This window comes from Erigeron canadensis, chromosome 6, assembly GCF_010389155.1.
Source record: "Erigeron canadensis isolate Cc75 chromosome 6, C_canadensis_v1, whole genome shotgun sequence".
Classification (NCBI taxonomy): Eukaryota; Viridiplantae; Streptophyta; class Magnoliopsida; order Asterales; family Asteraceae; genus Erigeron; species Erigeron canadensis.
The window spans coordinates 9,070,966-9,089,049 of NC_057766.1; the positions used below are offsets into that span (position 1 = coordinate 9,070,966).

The 18,084-nt window shown below is 33.3% G+C and overlaps 1 protein-coding gene and 2 long non-coding RNA genes across 5 annotated transcripts; 2 read left to right on the forward strand and 1 right to left on the reverse strand.

Annotated features, from left to right (window-relative positions):
- Positions 1-3,338: 3,338 nt before the first annotated feature.
- Positions 3,339-10,653, reverse strand: LOC122604022 (homeobox-DDT domain protein RLT1). 3 transcript variants are annotated; one of them, XM_043776907.1, is made up of 8 exons: positions 10,392-10,638; positions 8,600-8,707; positions 7,551-8,183; positions 6,305-6,384; positions 4,905-5,375; positions 4,392-4,478; positions 4,192-4,277; positions 3,339-3,595 (listed from the first exon to the last, which is right to left on the reverse strand). In XM_043776907.1, the coding sequence occupies exons 1-8, from the start codon at positions 10,396-10,398 to the stop codon at positions 3,526-3,528; spliced, it is 1,542 nt and encodes a 513-aa protein (XP_043632842.1). In that variant the 5' UTR covers positions 10,399-10,638; the 3' UTR covers positions 3,339-3,525. The 3 variants fall into 3 exon arrangements, with proteins under 3 accessions (XP_043632842.1, XP_043632844.1, XP_043632843.1); XM_043776909.1 differs by lacking the exon at positions 3,339-3,595 and having other exon boundaries at positions 4,188-4,272; positions 10,392-10,652; XM_043776908.1 differs by lacking the exon at positions 3,339-3,595 and having other exon boundaries at positions 4,189-4,269; positions 10,392-10,653.
- LOC122604023 lies at positions 6,555-8,375 on the forward strand. Its single transcript, XR_006324521.1, has 3 exons — positions 6,555-6,688; positions 7,795-8,069; positions 8,169-8,375. It is a non-coding gene; the product is annotated as an uncharacterized LOC122604023 (long non-coding RNA).
- A 5,173-nt stretch (positions 10,654-15,826) lies between the features above and the next one.
- Positions 15,827-17,270, forward strand: LOC122604076. The gene is made up of 2 exons (XR_006324525.1): positions 15,827-15,885; positions 16,054-17,270. It is a non-coding gene; the product is annotated as an uncharacterized LOC122604076 (long non-coding RNA).
- The last annotated feature ends 814 nt before the right edge of the window (positions 17,271-18,084 follow it).

Sequence of the window (18,084 nt, forward strand, 5' to 3'; positions counted from 1 at the left end):
AAATGTATGAAAATCTAATATTAATAATATCGTAAATCCCATGTCCAGTTTTGGCCACGGGTCTAAAATCTAGTATCTATACTATATTATAAAGCAGATTTCCTCTAGATTTTCAACATTGAACTTAAATTTTCAATATTGATTTTAAGTACCTTCCCAAAAATGTCTCTCATATGTATTATATATTTACCTAAAATAACTATAATAGCCTTTCTCTTTACTCAAATCTCAACCTATCATTTTTTTCTTCTACACCATAAATCATTTTATTCTTCTAATTTACCTAAATCATTTTATTCTTCTAATTTATATATTTACCACTAAATCATTTTATTCTCAACCTATTATATATTTACCTAAATCATTTTATTCTTCTAATTTATACAAAAACTTTTATCTCAAAAACCATACATCGATAGATTATAAAAATTATATGGGTGTTCTTAAAATTTTATGTTCTTTCATTAGAGTGGACATTTGATATACCTTCGACGAGTTTTTAAATCCGATGGCGGAGCCCGTCAGGTAGATCACCCCATCACCGCCACCGCTTTACATCATCACCCCGCCATCACCTCCATCACCGTCGTAACATGCGGGTACCGTTCTCGTAATATTAATAGTTAATAGTATACAATTTGTCATTATGTCACATAACTTTTCTAACTATATGATGATCTGTATACCACTTTTATTAATGCATATACCATGAAATGTGTTATAGGGTGTTGTCTTGTACTCGTAAAATATTTTAAAACATACTTGGTGGTATATGACTGAAAAAGATGGTGCAAGAATCATCCTTAATATACATGTACATGATTAGACAAAGGTAAAACCAACAAGGTTCGATAAGTGGATAATATTCTTGGAGACAGAGGTCAAAGGTTTTATCTCCATGCCTTGCAAGAGTGGAGGTCTTTTTTTTTACCTTAGATAGAACCTGGAAACAACATTTTTACACAGTTGTGATAGGGATAAAGTTGTCTATACACCGTCGACGTATTGAGATTCAAAACCCATAATAGACGTCATTGGATGCTTTACTTTTACTTTTCTGTGATTAGACAAAGGTAAATAAATTTAACTTGAATATGTAGCATCTCGAATAGTTTATAGTTGATAACATCTAGAGGTGCAACAATCGGTTAACCGGTTAGGTTATTTATTTACAATAACCGTAACCGGTTTTTTCTTAAAAAAAATTAACCGATTATGGTTAACCGATACCGGTTAATAACCGGTTTGCATATGTAAAACCCATAACCGACCATATCGATTTCGGTTAATAAAAACCGGTTAACCGGTAGTGGTTAACCTATTTCGGATTTTATTAACCGAAAATTAGATACACGCTGAACATCAAAATTACACATAAAGGAACTTACTAGAAACACCAAATCTGCAGAATTACATAAACTAGCAGAATTATATTAAAGGTTAATGCATTAGACAAAAATTAGCATTAGACACCATTAGCCAGAAACATAAGCTTGCTATAGCAGCAGTAGCATTAGTCATGGAGAAACGGATTTGGGTTAGGAATTGAGCTAGCGTATTATCGACTTTTTATTGTTAAGGGTTTTTTTTTGTGATAAACAAAAAAATGATATAACTTATTTGTAATTCGATTCGATCGATTTGGGTATAGTTTAGGTTTTATTAGAAATTTAGAATATTTGGGTATTTCGATTGAATGAAAGGAGTATTTGATTGAATGAATTGGTTTTGTATTTTATTTAGGAAAGAGAAAGCGGCGCTTATATAGGGTTAAAGACAAGTAGTCAATATATAATAAATATAAATATAAATAATAATAACATATAAAGAACTGGTTAATCGATTATTAAATTATTAAAATAACCGGTTATAGGTTAACTGGTTAATAACCGGGTTTGGATTTGAAAGTTGTAATCGATTACTAACTGGCGGTTATTGGTAACCTATAATCGGTTACTACCTTATCGGTTATTAACCGGTTTCGATTATAGGTTAATTTTCGGGTCGGTTAGGTTAACCAGTTTTTCTTTGCACCTCTAATAACATCTATGAAACTCAAAAGGCAATGTACACTTAACCATGTCACCATGATTCATCACTAACCCAAACCCCTTTTTTATTTTAGATATGCAAACCCACTGATAGAGACCAAAGTGATGACCCTTTTAAAGGACTTTTCATGGGCTTAAAAGGAAAGGCATAATTGTGCCCACATCAAAATGGTCCTCCTTGCTTTTTGACATTTCCATGTTCATGCTCCCATGATATGCCTTTTTTAATCAGTTTTCAAAACCAAACCAAGCATTGCCACAAGCATAAAGGCTAACTTGTAGTCTTTTCCCTTTTTTTCACACATTTTCTGGTACATGTGTTATAATCATATACACACATGCAATAAAAGTTGTTCATCCATAGTGTTCCGGTTATTCGGCATGACCCCCCTAAGATGGGAAGTTTAACCAAACTCTTTACCAAATTATTGTTCCTTAACAGTGTTTGCTTGTGTAGTGCATGTTATAATCAAGAAAGACGTAAAAACCTAGGACACTTTCGAGTACCAATAGCAACAAAAAAATCACATGGGCAGGCGCTAGAAAAGGCATAAGATCTGCAGACCAAGATCAGGCTAGAGCAAGCCAATGACCAACAACTAGTGATCCAAAGTTCAACAGCATATAGAACAAGAGGTGACAATTTCAACTCATTTGCTCTTCACAAGTTACACCATACATTTTATATCCAGGTAAACGTATAAAATGTAAAAAGAACCAACATAAAAGGATGGTAATCAAATGGGTCATAAGCCTCCAGAACAATGCAAAGAATCTACTAGAACATAAAACTCAAAACGGTCAAAAATTACTCGAGTCAACATTTTTATTCATTTTGTAACACTAGTTGTTTATAACAAATATTGTTTAGTTTCAAAGCGAAGTTGATTTTCTTGAAAAAGGTTGAAGCCCGCATGTAGTCGTCATGATTAAAATTGATTCATTATATTTACAACACAACTGTCTTATATTTTTGATAACATGTAGACAAAAATCATTTTCAGGTAACTACCCCAGATCCACTTTGACAAGTGTCAAAAGTTATCCAACTCCTAATACGTCCAATCTTGAAGCCTTTACGTGTACAGAAATGACCTTCAAAACCAAGAAAGCATACACGTTTTGATAACTGAACAATGAACAGAAAGAAAACCAGTGGCTATCAGCAGATCACACAATCTTATTATGTCCACTCTTCTACAAAAAAAAAAACTGCGTGATTCGGAATAGCCTTACAAAACTAAGTACACACATATAAAAGAAGTATAAAACAATCAAGCTTGAAAGTTTTCACCATAAACTGCTAATATATACAACTTCAAAAGAAGTGGTCAAGCAGTGCAATGTATTGGTTGGAATCTCATACCTGAAAAGCTTACATATCCTGCTTACAATGTCACTACTCTCAGTTTCCCGCTTTTCAGAATTTAAACTATTAAACAACTACACTTTCCTTTCACAACACAATAGTTTCTCAATCACCCGAAGAAGTAGTTTCCGCATTTTCATCATTGCTAAAACTAGAGGTCATCTGCAGAGTCGACCTGCAAAGGTATGTTTTAGTTTTCAAAACTTATTAAACCAAACTGAAATAAACTACATTACACTACAGACATCCAATATTAGAGATGCGAAATAATGGGTCAGGCATGTTGGATAACAGGTCAAAACGGGTTAGGTTCAACGATAATATTGGTACATTGTGGTTAGGTACAACCGAAACAATTTTAGTCTTAAGAGTTTTATAGTTGACAGGTAACTGACAACGAATACCGAATTATCCATTGGTTTGTAAGATGATACGTAGATTCTGACTCTGTACAGTTATTCCATTACACATTTATCACATATAAAATAAAAAGAGGTTTCTTTATCAGTGATGTCCAGAGTCCAGAACAAAAATGAGCACTTTTTTAACTCATTAAAGACTTAACCCTAAAACTGGAACCACATGAATATAGTTTATCTACAATACTAAATTGGGAGTATGCTACATGAAATACACCATGATTAGCCTTTACATAATGCATGTATCATCACATGAAGAAAATCTTCAACAAACTCTGCTAAAATGCTAAATCTTAGTGAATTTGGTCAAAAGAGAAAAATCTTTTAAACATATAAAAGTATACACACTGACCTTTTAGTCATGTTGGTTCTTGGAGGTAGATCAACCATTGCTTCTTTACTTGGATACGCTTGACATATGAGGTCATCCCTACTTCTCTTAGTAATATTCAGTTAATATAAAATAAGTTTAAAGTCAATACTTAGATTCCAATAATGCATAGGAAATCACAGAGTTAATGGATGAATATGTACAAAAGCTAAAATTCGCACCTGCATTTCATTTCCTGGATGAATCTTTACCGAAACCAGTTTGGAGTATTCATCAGTTCCTCTTCTTTCTCCATCGAACAAGTCATCCTACAAATTATCCCCAAAACGAAAACTTCATTAGGGCAAAACTTTGTATCCCAAAGTATAGCAAGAGACAGAGGTGGCAATCTAGATCAATTTATGTACAAATGGGTTGATTCGGTTATGCTTTATCTCTAACAAGTAAAATAAGTCGAATATCACCTAAAAAGGATCTCTAACTCATAAGACCTCCTTAGTCAGTTTATTTAATATTAGATATTAAATGGAATAATTAAGGTAAATTAATCATATTCAGTTCATTTCAGCTGCATTGTCTACTTTTATAATAATTAGTACGGAGTATATTCTTAGAGAAAAAGTGTTTCAACCAAGTCAGCCTGAACCTGTAAACTGTTACATATATTGAACCTTTTCCCATCCATGATACCATCTTTAAAAATCGGAAAAGAAAACAAAATTTAAAGTTAGGACCTTGGGTGTTCTCCTATATATCCCTTTGTCTTCAAAATCAACGTATTCACCTCGTTTAACATTCAAATCAGAAGTCAAATGATCAATATTATCTCTATAGTTGACCTTTGAAGGGCCGCTGTGATGGCTACGTGGGTAGTTCTGTACTTGCATAACATCAATGTTTATCCCATAGCCAACTCGACTGCGGTTAGACTGAGATTCTGCTCTCCTTACTCCAGGACCGTGTTTTATTCTCGTCTCAAAGATCTCTTTATGGCCATGAACTGAAACTTCTTCATCAGAACCGCCATTTACTTCCATCTGCGAACTCCTCCCAGATTGAGAGCGTATATGTTTCGAAAAATGAGGTGTTTGTTTATATTGGTTGTTAGCGTGTTTCTCATAATGCCTGGATGCATGTCTTATCTCAAATCCTGACTCATCCAAATCAAGAGGGTGGTAGTTCTTCGGGTTGTATCTTTCAAGCATCTAGTCAAGAAAGTGGAAAAAAATTAGGTTTAGAATATACAGTTGAGGGCTTGAGGCAAATATGAGGGAAATACTATGATAGCTATAGAAAAGTTAAAAATATGAGGAACGCAATCAAATTCAGATTAAATCACAAAATCGTGACAGGAATTAATAGTTTATATAAAACACCAATCATTAAACATCCATGAAATATAAGTAGAAATACATATTAACTTTGTTTCTGATGATGCCTCGGGGTTAATGTTTAGTGCTTCATATTCATACTTGTTCAGTTTGTTAATATCCATACTTGTACCTAGACAACAATGAGAGGGCCGGGCTGGTTGCGTAACATATGAAAAGAAGTTCAGGTGAACATGGGAATATATCCAGATGTCAAAACGGTTTGGTTTGGGTTGGGTTGCCCGTAAATTCTTTTATCCAAAAATTTGTATGTTCAGTTTATATATAGATTAAATGTGTTATATATTATAAAGCTTATATTCTACGAATACAGTCTAATCTTTAGAATAAATAATTTAGAGAATTTATGAGCTAAACATTACACATTGGGGACTTTCGGCCCATTTGAATTTAGAATAAAACGATTTAGTACATTTATGACCAGTTTCCTTTTATCAATCTCTTTATTTTATTTTGCATGTTTTACTCGTTTAACGTGACAGAAATCCATACATAAATATAATGGATCATAATTCTCGCCTCTATTAGGACCGACATTCAACTTCCAAGATTATTTGAAAGGATATATGGCTCGAAACGATATTTGAAAATTAAAAAGAATCTAGTTCCTTAGTCATAGAAGAGGTAAACCTACAACCAAGAGATTGTAGGTTCGGGTCCCATTGTAGAAATGTGGTGTTATGTGTGACTTATTTGCCTTCAAAAAAAATTGCTGAAAAAAATTGGAAGAGCGCATGTCATACCTTGCTTGCACTAGGAAGTTGAAATGTCTTAGAACTATCCGGTGGATGAAGGGCAGTAGGATCACCAACATAGTAGGGCTCTGGAAATATATCAAGAAGTAATAAGTAAGGTGAAACATAGTTCGACACCTACATAAAATATACTATGTAGTTATAGTGGTCCAGAATCAAATATCGGTCAAGCTTAAAAGTGCCAATATATGAAACATTAGTGTTAATACTTGCAATAACTGGTGCTGATAATGTCGTGTTTAAGTTTAGGCCGAAAAGATAGAGCCGCTATTTGGACCACTATAGCATCAATATCGGTATAATAATGCCGATAATTGCTGGCCTGCTATTTTGACTGAGGTCCGCTGACCGTGGGACAGCAGTGAGACAACGGTAATTTTAATCTACATTATAATAATCTATACTTAATACTTAATATTAAAAGACCTATCAAAAGTCAAGCTTAAAAGTGTCAATATATGAACATTAGTGTTAATACTTGCAATAATTAGTGCTTATTATGTTGTGTTTAAGTTTGGGCCGAAAAAATAGCAACGTTATTTGGAACACTATACCACCGATATCGGTAAAATAGCGCCGGCAATAAGTGGCCCACTATTTGGACTGAGGTCTGCGAACTGCTATAGGACAACCATAGCACCGCTATAGCATCACTATTGATAACATAGACAATATATGGCCATGTTAACCATGATATGTACTTTGTCGTAAACTTGGCTCACTAGGCCAAGTACTCGGCAATTAATTGCTACTCAGTCAGTGAACGAGGCAAGTTGGACCTGCCTGGCCTCACAAACCAGTTTGGTCCAAAACTCAGTCAAAACTTGTATTACTCATCAAACAAGACCAAGCTTGGTCAAAAATCAGTTTTTAAGTATTTGAACAATTGTGTTAATGTTTCTAAACATATTTATGTATTAAAAATATACTTTCAAACCACTCATCTTTTTAAACATCTAAATTCAAGTTTACTATTTATATATCAAACCATTCAATCCGGTTACTCTCAGCCCAGACCAAGTACTAGCTCCAATGTCCCCGACTGGTCGAGGATCAATTAGTGAGATATAAGACTTTGTTTAAAAGTGGGATCCAATTTTCATTCATTAAAGTATAGCAACATTATTGGGATCCAAATGACCATCTTGGCATAAAACACACTAAGAAATGTAAAAAGGATATGTGTTGTCATTAGGACATGCTATGCATATAATACGAAACAATTACTACTTACGGTTGACTGGAAACGTGACTGGGTTCTCAAATGCTCCAGGAGGAAGTGTATCAAATTCAGTACCAAGTGGTGGACCATCCTCACGATAATGCCTTCCCAATTGCCTTCTGACAGCTATGATTGCAGCATTCTCTGCTTGACCTCTCACCTTTAAATATCCTGATGGACCCGGCTTGCTCTTTACACTATTTACATCTTTATGAGTTGGATATTTTGACCTCACTAAACAATCGACATTTTGTAGGTGGAAATTATCCTTCAATGGCGAGCTACTTCCTGAAGATGTATCATCATCCATTTCCATCATACTGTTATGTTGATTTCCATGGTCAAACCGAAGTTCTATCGGTAAAAGTCCTTCAGTAGTAAATCTTCTGCTCTCAACTTCTTTTGGATCAAAATGCTTGTTATCTCCTTGTTTGGTACTGCCACAAGAATCTTGTCTGAGTCCACTGCCGCGATCCTGTATGACACCACTTGACAAATCTTGTTTTCCCTGTGCCTGCCCTTCATCATTGGGTAGTTTTTTGTCTTTTAATCTTCTGTGACAAAACCAACCAGAAACTTGCTTTTCTGTTAGACGTATTGACTCAGCAAATTTTGCTTTCATTGCCTCAGAGGGATACTTGTGTTCTGCAAAAAGAAGAAAAAGACTGCTAAAGGATTTCATGGAAAGGTAGCAGCTTTGATCCAGAGATATATAAACGGGTTAATTTGTGTTGTGGTGATCTCAAACAAGTCAATTTTAACAAATAAAAAATTTGCTAAAAGAGAACAGGTCGAAGTCACCCAAAGTGTAATTTTAATGCATTAAACTCCTCATCAATCAATTTATATTATTATGAGTATAAACAAAAGCCTGAAAGGTTAATATCCACATTAACTATTTATATAAAAAAGTTTTTTAGCAAAAAGTGTTTCGTGTTAGCCCAACCTGACCTTGCAGGTTTAGACCCGTACACAAGACAACCTAAATTGAGTTGGATCCATTTTGCCCCTCTATAACGTGCTTTATGAAAAGATAAAAAATGCAGCAAGAACAGACGTACCATTATAAAAGTTCTCAAGTGCTGCAATTTGATCTGGTGTCTTGACAGTTCTCTTAGGTTTCTTGTCTGTAATAGCCTTATTCTCATCGGCATGAACTACTTGTGGGTCTATCAGCAAAACCACAGAAAGATTAATATAAAATAACGATGTACTGATGATTCTTCACCAGTGGTAATTACAAACTCTGATTACGTTCCAAAGAGGTTACTAAAACAACTGTAAAAAAATACAAAAGAAATTGTGGCATTATTAAATACTTTTAGATCTAAACTATTCACAAACGTGCACTCCATATTGGGAAACCATGTAAAGTCACCACACTGAATCCCTATATGATAATCTTCTTTGGCTTTAGCATAGCTTATTGAGAAATAACATTGAACACATAAAGATCATGCAAATAGTTTACTGTAAAATCTTGTCCTTTTACCAAAATAAGCAAAAACTACTTTCCTTTTTTTTTAACTAATTTCCCAGAAAGACATTCCTACATTCTATTAAGAGTGGGAACATCAGCTGCATGTTGCTCTCATCAAATGTTAAAAGAACAGTACTCTAACAGTTATAGGAATAGCACCGTCTAATGTTAAAACTTAAAAGGACATCATTTATCGTGAAAATCTAAAATGGAAGGGATGCTAAATTTCCGATAGTTATATGGAGAGCTTTTAGAGCCTAAAATATAAGTTTACTAGCAGAGAATTTCACACATGCATAGTCAATAAATTTGTAATTACTACACCAAGTTGAAACAAAGAAGTGAAAGAACAAACTTGATAATCTGAAGTACCTGCATATGAAAGATGCTCCTTCATATTATAAACACTTATAGTACTTATACAAAAGAAGCAGGTTATATATCGACTGAAAACCACGTGATCGATCAGAAACAAATTACGTCCCTCAGGGTACAACAACAACCTATCATGTGTTTGTTCTAAGCACATATTGCTTTAAAGTTCAATTTTTCAAAGGGGCTTGCATACGTCAACAATCATGCTTATCTTGCATAAAGTCTGCAACCGGGAACTATCAGTTCAATAACATAATGCCACATTATCTTCACTTCTGACCACAATAATTAAACTCGAGATTTCAGATGATCTATTGCCATGATAAAAACATAATGTCTGTTTGCCGAAAGCTAAATCACACAACCCAAATCTAATGTACCAACTAAGCTAATCCGTTTGCTATCAGCCAAATAACACATAAAAGCTCAGAATATGAAAAGTAACATCCTTGCCGTGAAAGAATAAGTCTTTACGCCTCCGAATCATTTAACTTGTTCTCACATAGATCTATCCTCTCTAAACAGGGGGAGAAATGAACACTAGATTTTAAAAGGGTTTTAGCATATCGACAGAAGCAAGATAATCGCAAATATCCAATTAAGAATAGCCATTTCAATTTCCTAATCATAAACAATCATAACAATTAAAAGTAATTAACAGAGAAATTCTCAAACCCCAGAGAAAAAAAAAATAAAAAAATTTCTTAACTTTTCTTATATTATTTTAGTTTCAACTTTATTAATACAATCCCAAATTTAATCAAACTTTCACAAAATAACATAAAAAGGCCATAAAACAATAAAGTCAAAATTGTACTTTTAATTATAAAAGTCAAAATTGTACTTTAACTCTGTAACAGAGCAGATGGAGTGTGTCATGAAACCAAAAATAAATAAATATAAAAAAAATCCATAAAACTTCATGAAATCTAAATCACAACATCATATTAATAATAATTACGTAATCGAATTAAAAATAATAATAAAATAAATAATACCTTCCATAATTGAAGGTGAAAATTAGGGTTATCGAAATCCGTAATGCATTCTGGGTATTGGATTCAACAATGGGAAGTGGATAATGCAAAGAAATTAAACAGATTTATGATTTACAAGAGTTTTTTAGTTTATATTTAATTTAATTATTATTGCAGATTGAAAGGTGAAAAAGTAATTGTAAAGTATGGAATTGAATGAATTTGGGGGGGTGGGGTTTGTGTTGTTGAAGAAGAAGAAGAAGACTTGAAACGATTAAAAAAGAATTTGTTAATTATTCGTGTATATTGAATTGAATTAAATTGAATTCGATGAATGAAAACTTTTCATGAAAAAATATTATTATTAACCAGCATGGTACCCGCGTAATGCGGCGGTAATGGTGGGGAAGACAGTTCGGTGGTGGCAGTGAGAGTACTTTTTAGAGATGAAAATAGTTAAAGGGCATAGTTGGTATATCACATGAGAAGGTGCCTAACAAGAAAGATTATTTAAGGGTATTTTTGTATTATCATTTTTTTAATTAAGTAAATGGGAGGAACCAGTTTCGTATTATAGATTTATTATTATTGATGATTATTTCATTATTATTTATTTATTTAATTACTCGTATAAATATACTGTGCTATGCATATACAGTACAGTATAGATCTCCTATGTACTATACATACGTCAAAATTTGCTCTTCTTGCTCACTTCGTTCGTACTCAATAACATCCAATTTTTTGGATAAATTATTCTATATAAGTTTACAAGATTTCAGGTAGTTCTAATTTAAATAGTTTATTATAGGTTTTGTTTACTTTACAGAAAATATTAACTAAAAAAAATGATAAATGAAAATTGTGTTCTAAAAATATGAAAAGATGATGCAATAATAACTTCCAATAATAATCAATATCAATAGTAGAATCAAATCCAATAATAATCAATATCAATAGTAGAATCAAAAGTAGAATCAGAGGCAAAATAATAACTACAATTTCATTCATTTATTTTATAACAAATGATGCAATAATAACTTATTTTGAAATGACAAATAACCTAAACCTTTATCATTTTACCTCATCAATTAATTAAAAAAAACATTATAATCTATTTAACCTTTTACCCAACCGTCAATTTTGTCAATTTCACACATACTCTCTAATGTAACAATTTACAATTTAATCTAAGTTTTTTTGAAGATACTATCATAATAATCTATAGACGGAGCAAATATTAGGGCTAAAATTTTATTCGAAGGTCAGTGACAAAGATGGTTAAGGATAACAGAAAAAAAAGAAACTTCCATATTAAGGGGGAAAAAAGGCGTATGGTGTAAGTTTTTGTCATGAAAAAATAGTCCCGAAAGGAGCAACTATGCTATTAACAAATGTAGTTTTAGGCTCCTCTTTTAGTTATAAGATAAATATTTGATAATAAAGGGTCATGATTCCGAGTTTCCCAACACGTTCAAATTCCACCAATAAAATTTGTCAACTCATTTTATCCTTATAACCCTTCCAACCATTTTTTATGATGCACATAACATTTCATTACTAAAATTCCATTACATAGCAATATAAGTTGAACTAGGACAAAGTCCATTATATGATAACTAGTAAAATTTGGCCCCACGTTGCGGGCTTCAACTGTAACAGTTGCATTATTTTATTATTACTGCGTTGAACTCTCAATTTGTTTAATTAAAAATGATTACGTAATTGATAATATTGTTTCGAATATATATTTATTTAAGACCATAACCACATTAGGTTACTTATGCGCATTACGGGGTTTCAATAATTTTGATTAAACTTTGTTATTGATAACGTGTAGTTATATATGTTAGTTAAAAACTTTAACATATGAAGTACATATTTACTTAAAGTTAACACCACAAACGATTCTAAAAATTTATATTAACGAATACATATATTTTATAGGTGCAATAAACCAAATATCAAAAATGAAAAAAAAAAAAAGTTTAAATGAAAGTTTTTAATATATTAGTTTAAACAATCAAAGGAAAAAAGTGTGAGAAAAACTAGATAATAACATAATGTTTCGGATATACGACGAAAAAGTTGCAATATGTTGGTTGAATACCCAAAGGGATAAAACTATGAAAAACCACATTAAGTTACTTATGCGCATTACAGGGTTTCAATTATTGTGATTAGACTTTATTATTGATATTGTGTCGTTATATATGTTAGTTAAAAAGTTTAAATATGAAGTACTTATTTGCTTAAAGTTGATACCACAAACGATTTTAAAAGTTTATATTAACGAATACATGTATTTTATAAATGCAATAAACCAAAAATCAAAAATGAAAGAAAAAAGTTTAAATGAAAGTTTTTAATATATTAGGTAAAATATGAAAGAAAAAAAAGTGTGAAAAAACTAAATAGTGGTACATAATGGTTCGGGATATGACAAAAAAAAAAGATGCAATATATTGGTTGAAAACTCAAAGGGAAAAATGCAATATATTGGTTGGAAACTCAAAGGGAAAAAACTGTGAAGAAAAGCACTAAAAAACCCATATTTAAAACTCGGAACGAAATGCGATATGGCAAAATCTGATTAGTGATTTAGTATGTGTGGTGGACGAATAGTAACATGCCACATAGGCGGTTACTATTCATCCCGTGCACTGTTCATGACTGCATTCCTATTAATATTAGGATATAATAATAGAAATAAGACAACGAATATATAAGTTTACACTGTCATCCATATATCGCTCCAATTGCGCGTTATTGCTCAAGCATTTCGTCTATCATTGTTGGATCGATGATGTGAACGTGTGGTGTATTGAAGAACTTAAAGTCGCCCCTCATATCCTCTTTAGAGGCTTGTTCAAGTTATAAGTACAAAATTGCTTGTGTTTTTACCTTAAAATCATCCATGTACTATGTTTACCTTGGTTCAACGGTCTCAACAATACTACTCTTTGACGAAGCTCACTAACAACACTCTATTTTGTTAGGTTCAGTTTTGCTGAAAACTGAATCTCTCCAGTTACATCTGGAGAGCATGAAGAATTGTCCGAAATATTTGAAGTTCAGTTGTAATGTACAGTTTATGCAACTGATGACTTCATCCAGTTGAGATCTGAAGACATATACCTGAAGACATTCCAATTGAAATCGAAGACAACAAATGAAAGAAAGAGAATGGCAATGGCAGCGAAGCCCAGTTGACATTCTGCCAGATCAATCAACTGGGGAATCCTCCAGTGTAAATGCTTTTACAAAGCTTTACACTGATTACGAGGAGGACCTTTTACACTACATCCTTTTAACCGGACAATAATTTCGTCTGTGGATAAAAGTGCAAAGATGTAGAGTGGTTGAATAAAGTAACCTTTTGTCTTACTTTATTTAACACACACAAAGGATTATTTACTAATACTTTTGTGTGTTGTCAACCATATTTGTACATCGAAGTTGAGATCCCAATGCTCATACTTCGACTATAAATAGAGGTCCTTGCCCAAGCATTTCAACAACTTTGCAAACACATACATTCTGCAATATTGGTGAACTTGTGCAATATTCTCTCAATCGTAAAAAGGAACATTTCACAACTTTAAGTGTTTCGATTGTTGGGAGAATTTCCAAGTATAGATCAATTGTATTTCATAGGTTGTTAGGATATTTACATCTTTGTATTATCTTGGTTCCGCAACAACCTTGTATTTTATTTAACAATCAATAAATAAAATACACTTGAAAAATATATATTGTCTCACCATGTTTACTTACTTGTCACTTACATTATTGCATTGTATTTACTTATTCAGCTTGTCACCTTAATAAGTAACATTCCAGTTAACCTGGTACACTACTCACTTTAAATTGGTCACGTCCAGATTAAGTGATAGTGTTGCAAAGTACTCTCACTATTGACATAGAGGTGTCTTCAGCACCCATCTAGTAATAGTTGGGACAGAACAGGCAGGTTGAATTGCTTCAATTCTATAACCTAGGTCTGCTTGATGGCTGCTGAAGGTGAGAATGGTTCTGGCCCTAAAATGAAACTAATCCTAATCCTAATGTTAATGTTACAACTCCCTTGAATACCAATCCTCCTCCTTCTCTTACACCTGGAGCCAGCCACGTTCATGTACACTATTCCAATACTCCAGTTCCCAAATTCGATGGGAATGGTGAGACCTTTGGTACATGGAAAGCTAGAATGCTCTTGCATTTTGGTGGGATAGAGAGGTATATGTTAAAAATCCTCAAGGATGGACCATATATACCCATGTCCAGTGGTGTTAGTCCTCTTCTAGACCCAACCGGGAGAAGAGGTACCAGGGAAAAGTCTGAGGAACATTGGTCTGACGAGGATTGCAGACTGATTGATCTTGATACCAGACTGAAAAACATGATCCTTGCCATTATGTCTTATGTGTGTCAACGTGTAAGCCTAGCCCAAAAAACAATAGAAGTAGGTCTTGGACTTTTCTTTTTTCATTTAACCCCTACAACAAAGCAGCATGGTTGGATCAGTGGTAAACACCTTTGCCTCTGGAAACAGAGATCACGGGTTCGATCCTCATCCCATGCAAAGGTTGGAGGGCATTTTCTACCATTTAGGTAAAAACTGGAAGCAGCTTCTCTACTTAGGTAGATGTAAGGTCTGCCTATATCTTAACCTCCCCCATACACCGTCGAAGTATTGAAGCTCAAAACCCGCGGAAGGCGGCACTGAGCAGTTACTTACTTTTATTTAACCCATACAACAAAATAAGGATGTGATTATATTTTTACCTGCTTGGCTGTTGGCTGTGCATATAAATATATAATTATAGTAGATTTGTTTATTAAATAATTTATTTTGATTAAATTATTTATTAAGAATATCATTAGGCCATATAAGTAATGTTGAACCTCTCTTTGCATGTTAAATAATGTACAAAAATAATAAATACTTTGTTCTAAACAAATGATACATCTGTTCCAGTTTGATAATACTAACGCCTATAATACTAACGCGCGAGTTGTTATACTAGTTATTTACAAAATAATTCTTACACCATACACATTATTATAGCTCTATAGTTTTTTATAAGCCTACATGATGCACGAAATAGTTTTTCAAATATAGTTTCTATAATATTGTTTTTTTCTTCTTGAACATTTAGTTAGGATACCACATCAGAGAAAGCTTACCGTATAACGGTAAAGTCTTATACATACCTTAAAACAACGAGATATTGACTATGAGTTATTACAAAAACCCTAAGACGTGGATGGAACTCAATTAAATTAACTATGTTTATAATAATTATATAAAAAATATCTATCTATTTATTACTCGTATTATGTAAACAGCATCAATAACTTCTTACTAATTAATTAAATTGTTTTGTCATGAATAAAGGGTAGCATATATGGGCTTTTAAAAACGTTTAATAATACAACGGGCCTTTAAAAAGGCTTAACCCTATGCGAGGAGAAAGTAAATAGCCGCCGCCAAGTACAAGTCGTCTTCAAGGTTTAATTTTAATTATTTTCATTTATTTATTTATTATAGAGGTATAGTAAATCTCTATTACTAGTTTGAATTTCAATTTATTTATTCATTTATTATGTATTTATAAACGAGCAAAGCAAGAGATTAAGACAGATGCAATTTTGTGATTTTTTTTGATTTGTGGTTCAGGTGAAGGTACATATATATAGTGTACTGGAAATTAATTAAACAGTTGTGATGGGAAAAAATGATGATTCTTATTTTAGTCTGCTACCATATGAAGTTGTTCTTGTGATATTCAATAAAATACTTGATTTAAAAACCTTATGTCTTTGCAAACCCGTTTCTACAAAATTCAATTTGATAGTTAATCAAGTCAACAACATTCGTTTTGTTGCGTCTCGTGTAAACAGTAAAATTTTATTTAATCCTAGTTTCTACGGTTTTTACGAAGAAGAATATTTTTGGGAATATCCTGAAAGGGCTTTGTTATGCCTTATTATCTTGATTCTAGTTGGGAACCTTGTCCTCCCTCCACTTTTGAATCCGAGTCTTTCCGGTCTGCAATTCGGTCTATGGATATGTTTACTAGACTCAAGTCTCTATATATCGACCTCCCGTTTACAGGCCAAGATGGTATTTGCACCATCAACCGTAGTAGTATTCCTGATTTTTACAAGTGGAAGATTAAGTTTGGTGAGACCCTCGAATCGTTAGTATTTGTGAATATGTAAGTAGTGGCGACGTGCAGGAAGAGGAAGAGGAAGACCAACTACGTGGCACAGTTGCTTTGGGTTATACTCGTAAAATTGAATTTGCTAATCGTCAATGTTTGATGGATGCGGCTGTGAGGTTTAGGATGTTGTTGGGTTGCACGCTTGATTTCCCATTGTTGGAAAAGGTATCGATTACAGAATCGGGTAATAGGGGGGGGCGTTTCTATTAATGATAGAAACAAGATCGTTGAGATAAGGGAGTGGCTACTTTCACCCCCTGATAGTGTGGAATATAAGCTGAAGACTCTTAGCAAGGAGCTTCCTACTAAATTAAGCGTGTGTTACGTCCCTTTGTTGAAACTGCCAGTTTCAGGATACCTGATGAAGAGGGTGTCTCTTGTTACGATTCAGCGGACTATGGAGTTCCTAGATGGAGATGATAGTTTTTATATGACTCCTATTAATTTGGATGATTTTGCAGATAAACAAGAGGCTGCATATGCTGAATCCGTGGTCGAGATGTTGAAGATGTGCCGTAGGGGCCTGCCGCTTCAACCATGGTGACCTTAACAAATTATAACCCTCCTTCACCTTGAAGGGAACATCATATTTGAACTTATTGTACGAGTCTTTGTGTGTTGTGACCATTGATGATGTGATATTAATGTTTGTGATGTTTTCCTTGCCTAATAGACTACTGTTCTTTGTGTATTGTACTACTATTCTGTTTTTACACTGTAAAATTTTGTTATATGACGCTGTTGATGAATGTGTTTTGCATTTAAAGGAAGTGTGATCTTGGTTTAGTTGTTTAACTGTATCTTTAGTTTTTTTTTTTAAAGTGCCATGAATGCAAGAAGATTAAGGAAGAATTCAATATCAAGGTACTTTCAAGTCTCTAGCAATCTAAAGTTTTATTTGATAACCATTTTCATTGTGCAATATGGGTCAGGTAAACGGCCTTTGCAGGTTGGGTAAACAGAGTATCCCTTTTAGAACGGATCGAGTCTGGTTGACTTTGGTTGGGACTGGCATTCCTTTTTAAGAAATGCTAAGTTATTATGTTCAATATAATTAAAGAAACTATATTATCATAGTTATGATCCAAGGCTAGAAATGAATTTTTGGAAATGCGATTTTGTAGATTCTTGGCAGTTATGATCCAACTTTTGCAAATACTGTCGTATTACTTTGGACGAATTCAGATTTCGGAATCACCAGTTTATGTCTTAAGTATCACTCCAAAAAGAACGCACACTTTCAATGAGTTAAGGACACCCCTGGTACCTTGCTAAAGACCTCTGAAATCACAGCATACAACTCACAACTTCTCAATTGCTAGGAGACGATAAAGAGACATGATATTGAGTTGGTGGGTAACTGGTTGGTAAAGAGTGACACCCTTTAGGACCCAATACACAAAGATTATATTAGATGTCCTGTCTGTTTGACTTAAAGCCATAGAGGAGGCCAGTTCAACCTGTTTAATTCGAAATAAACAACT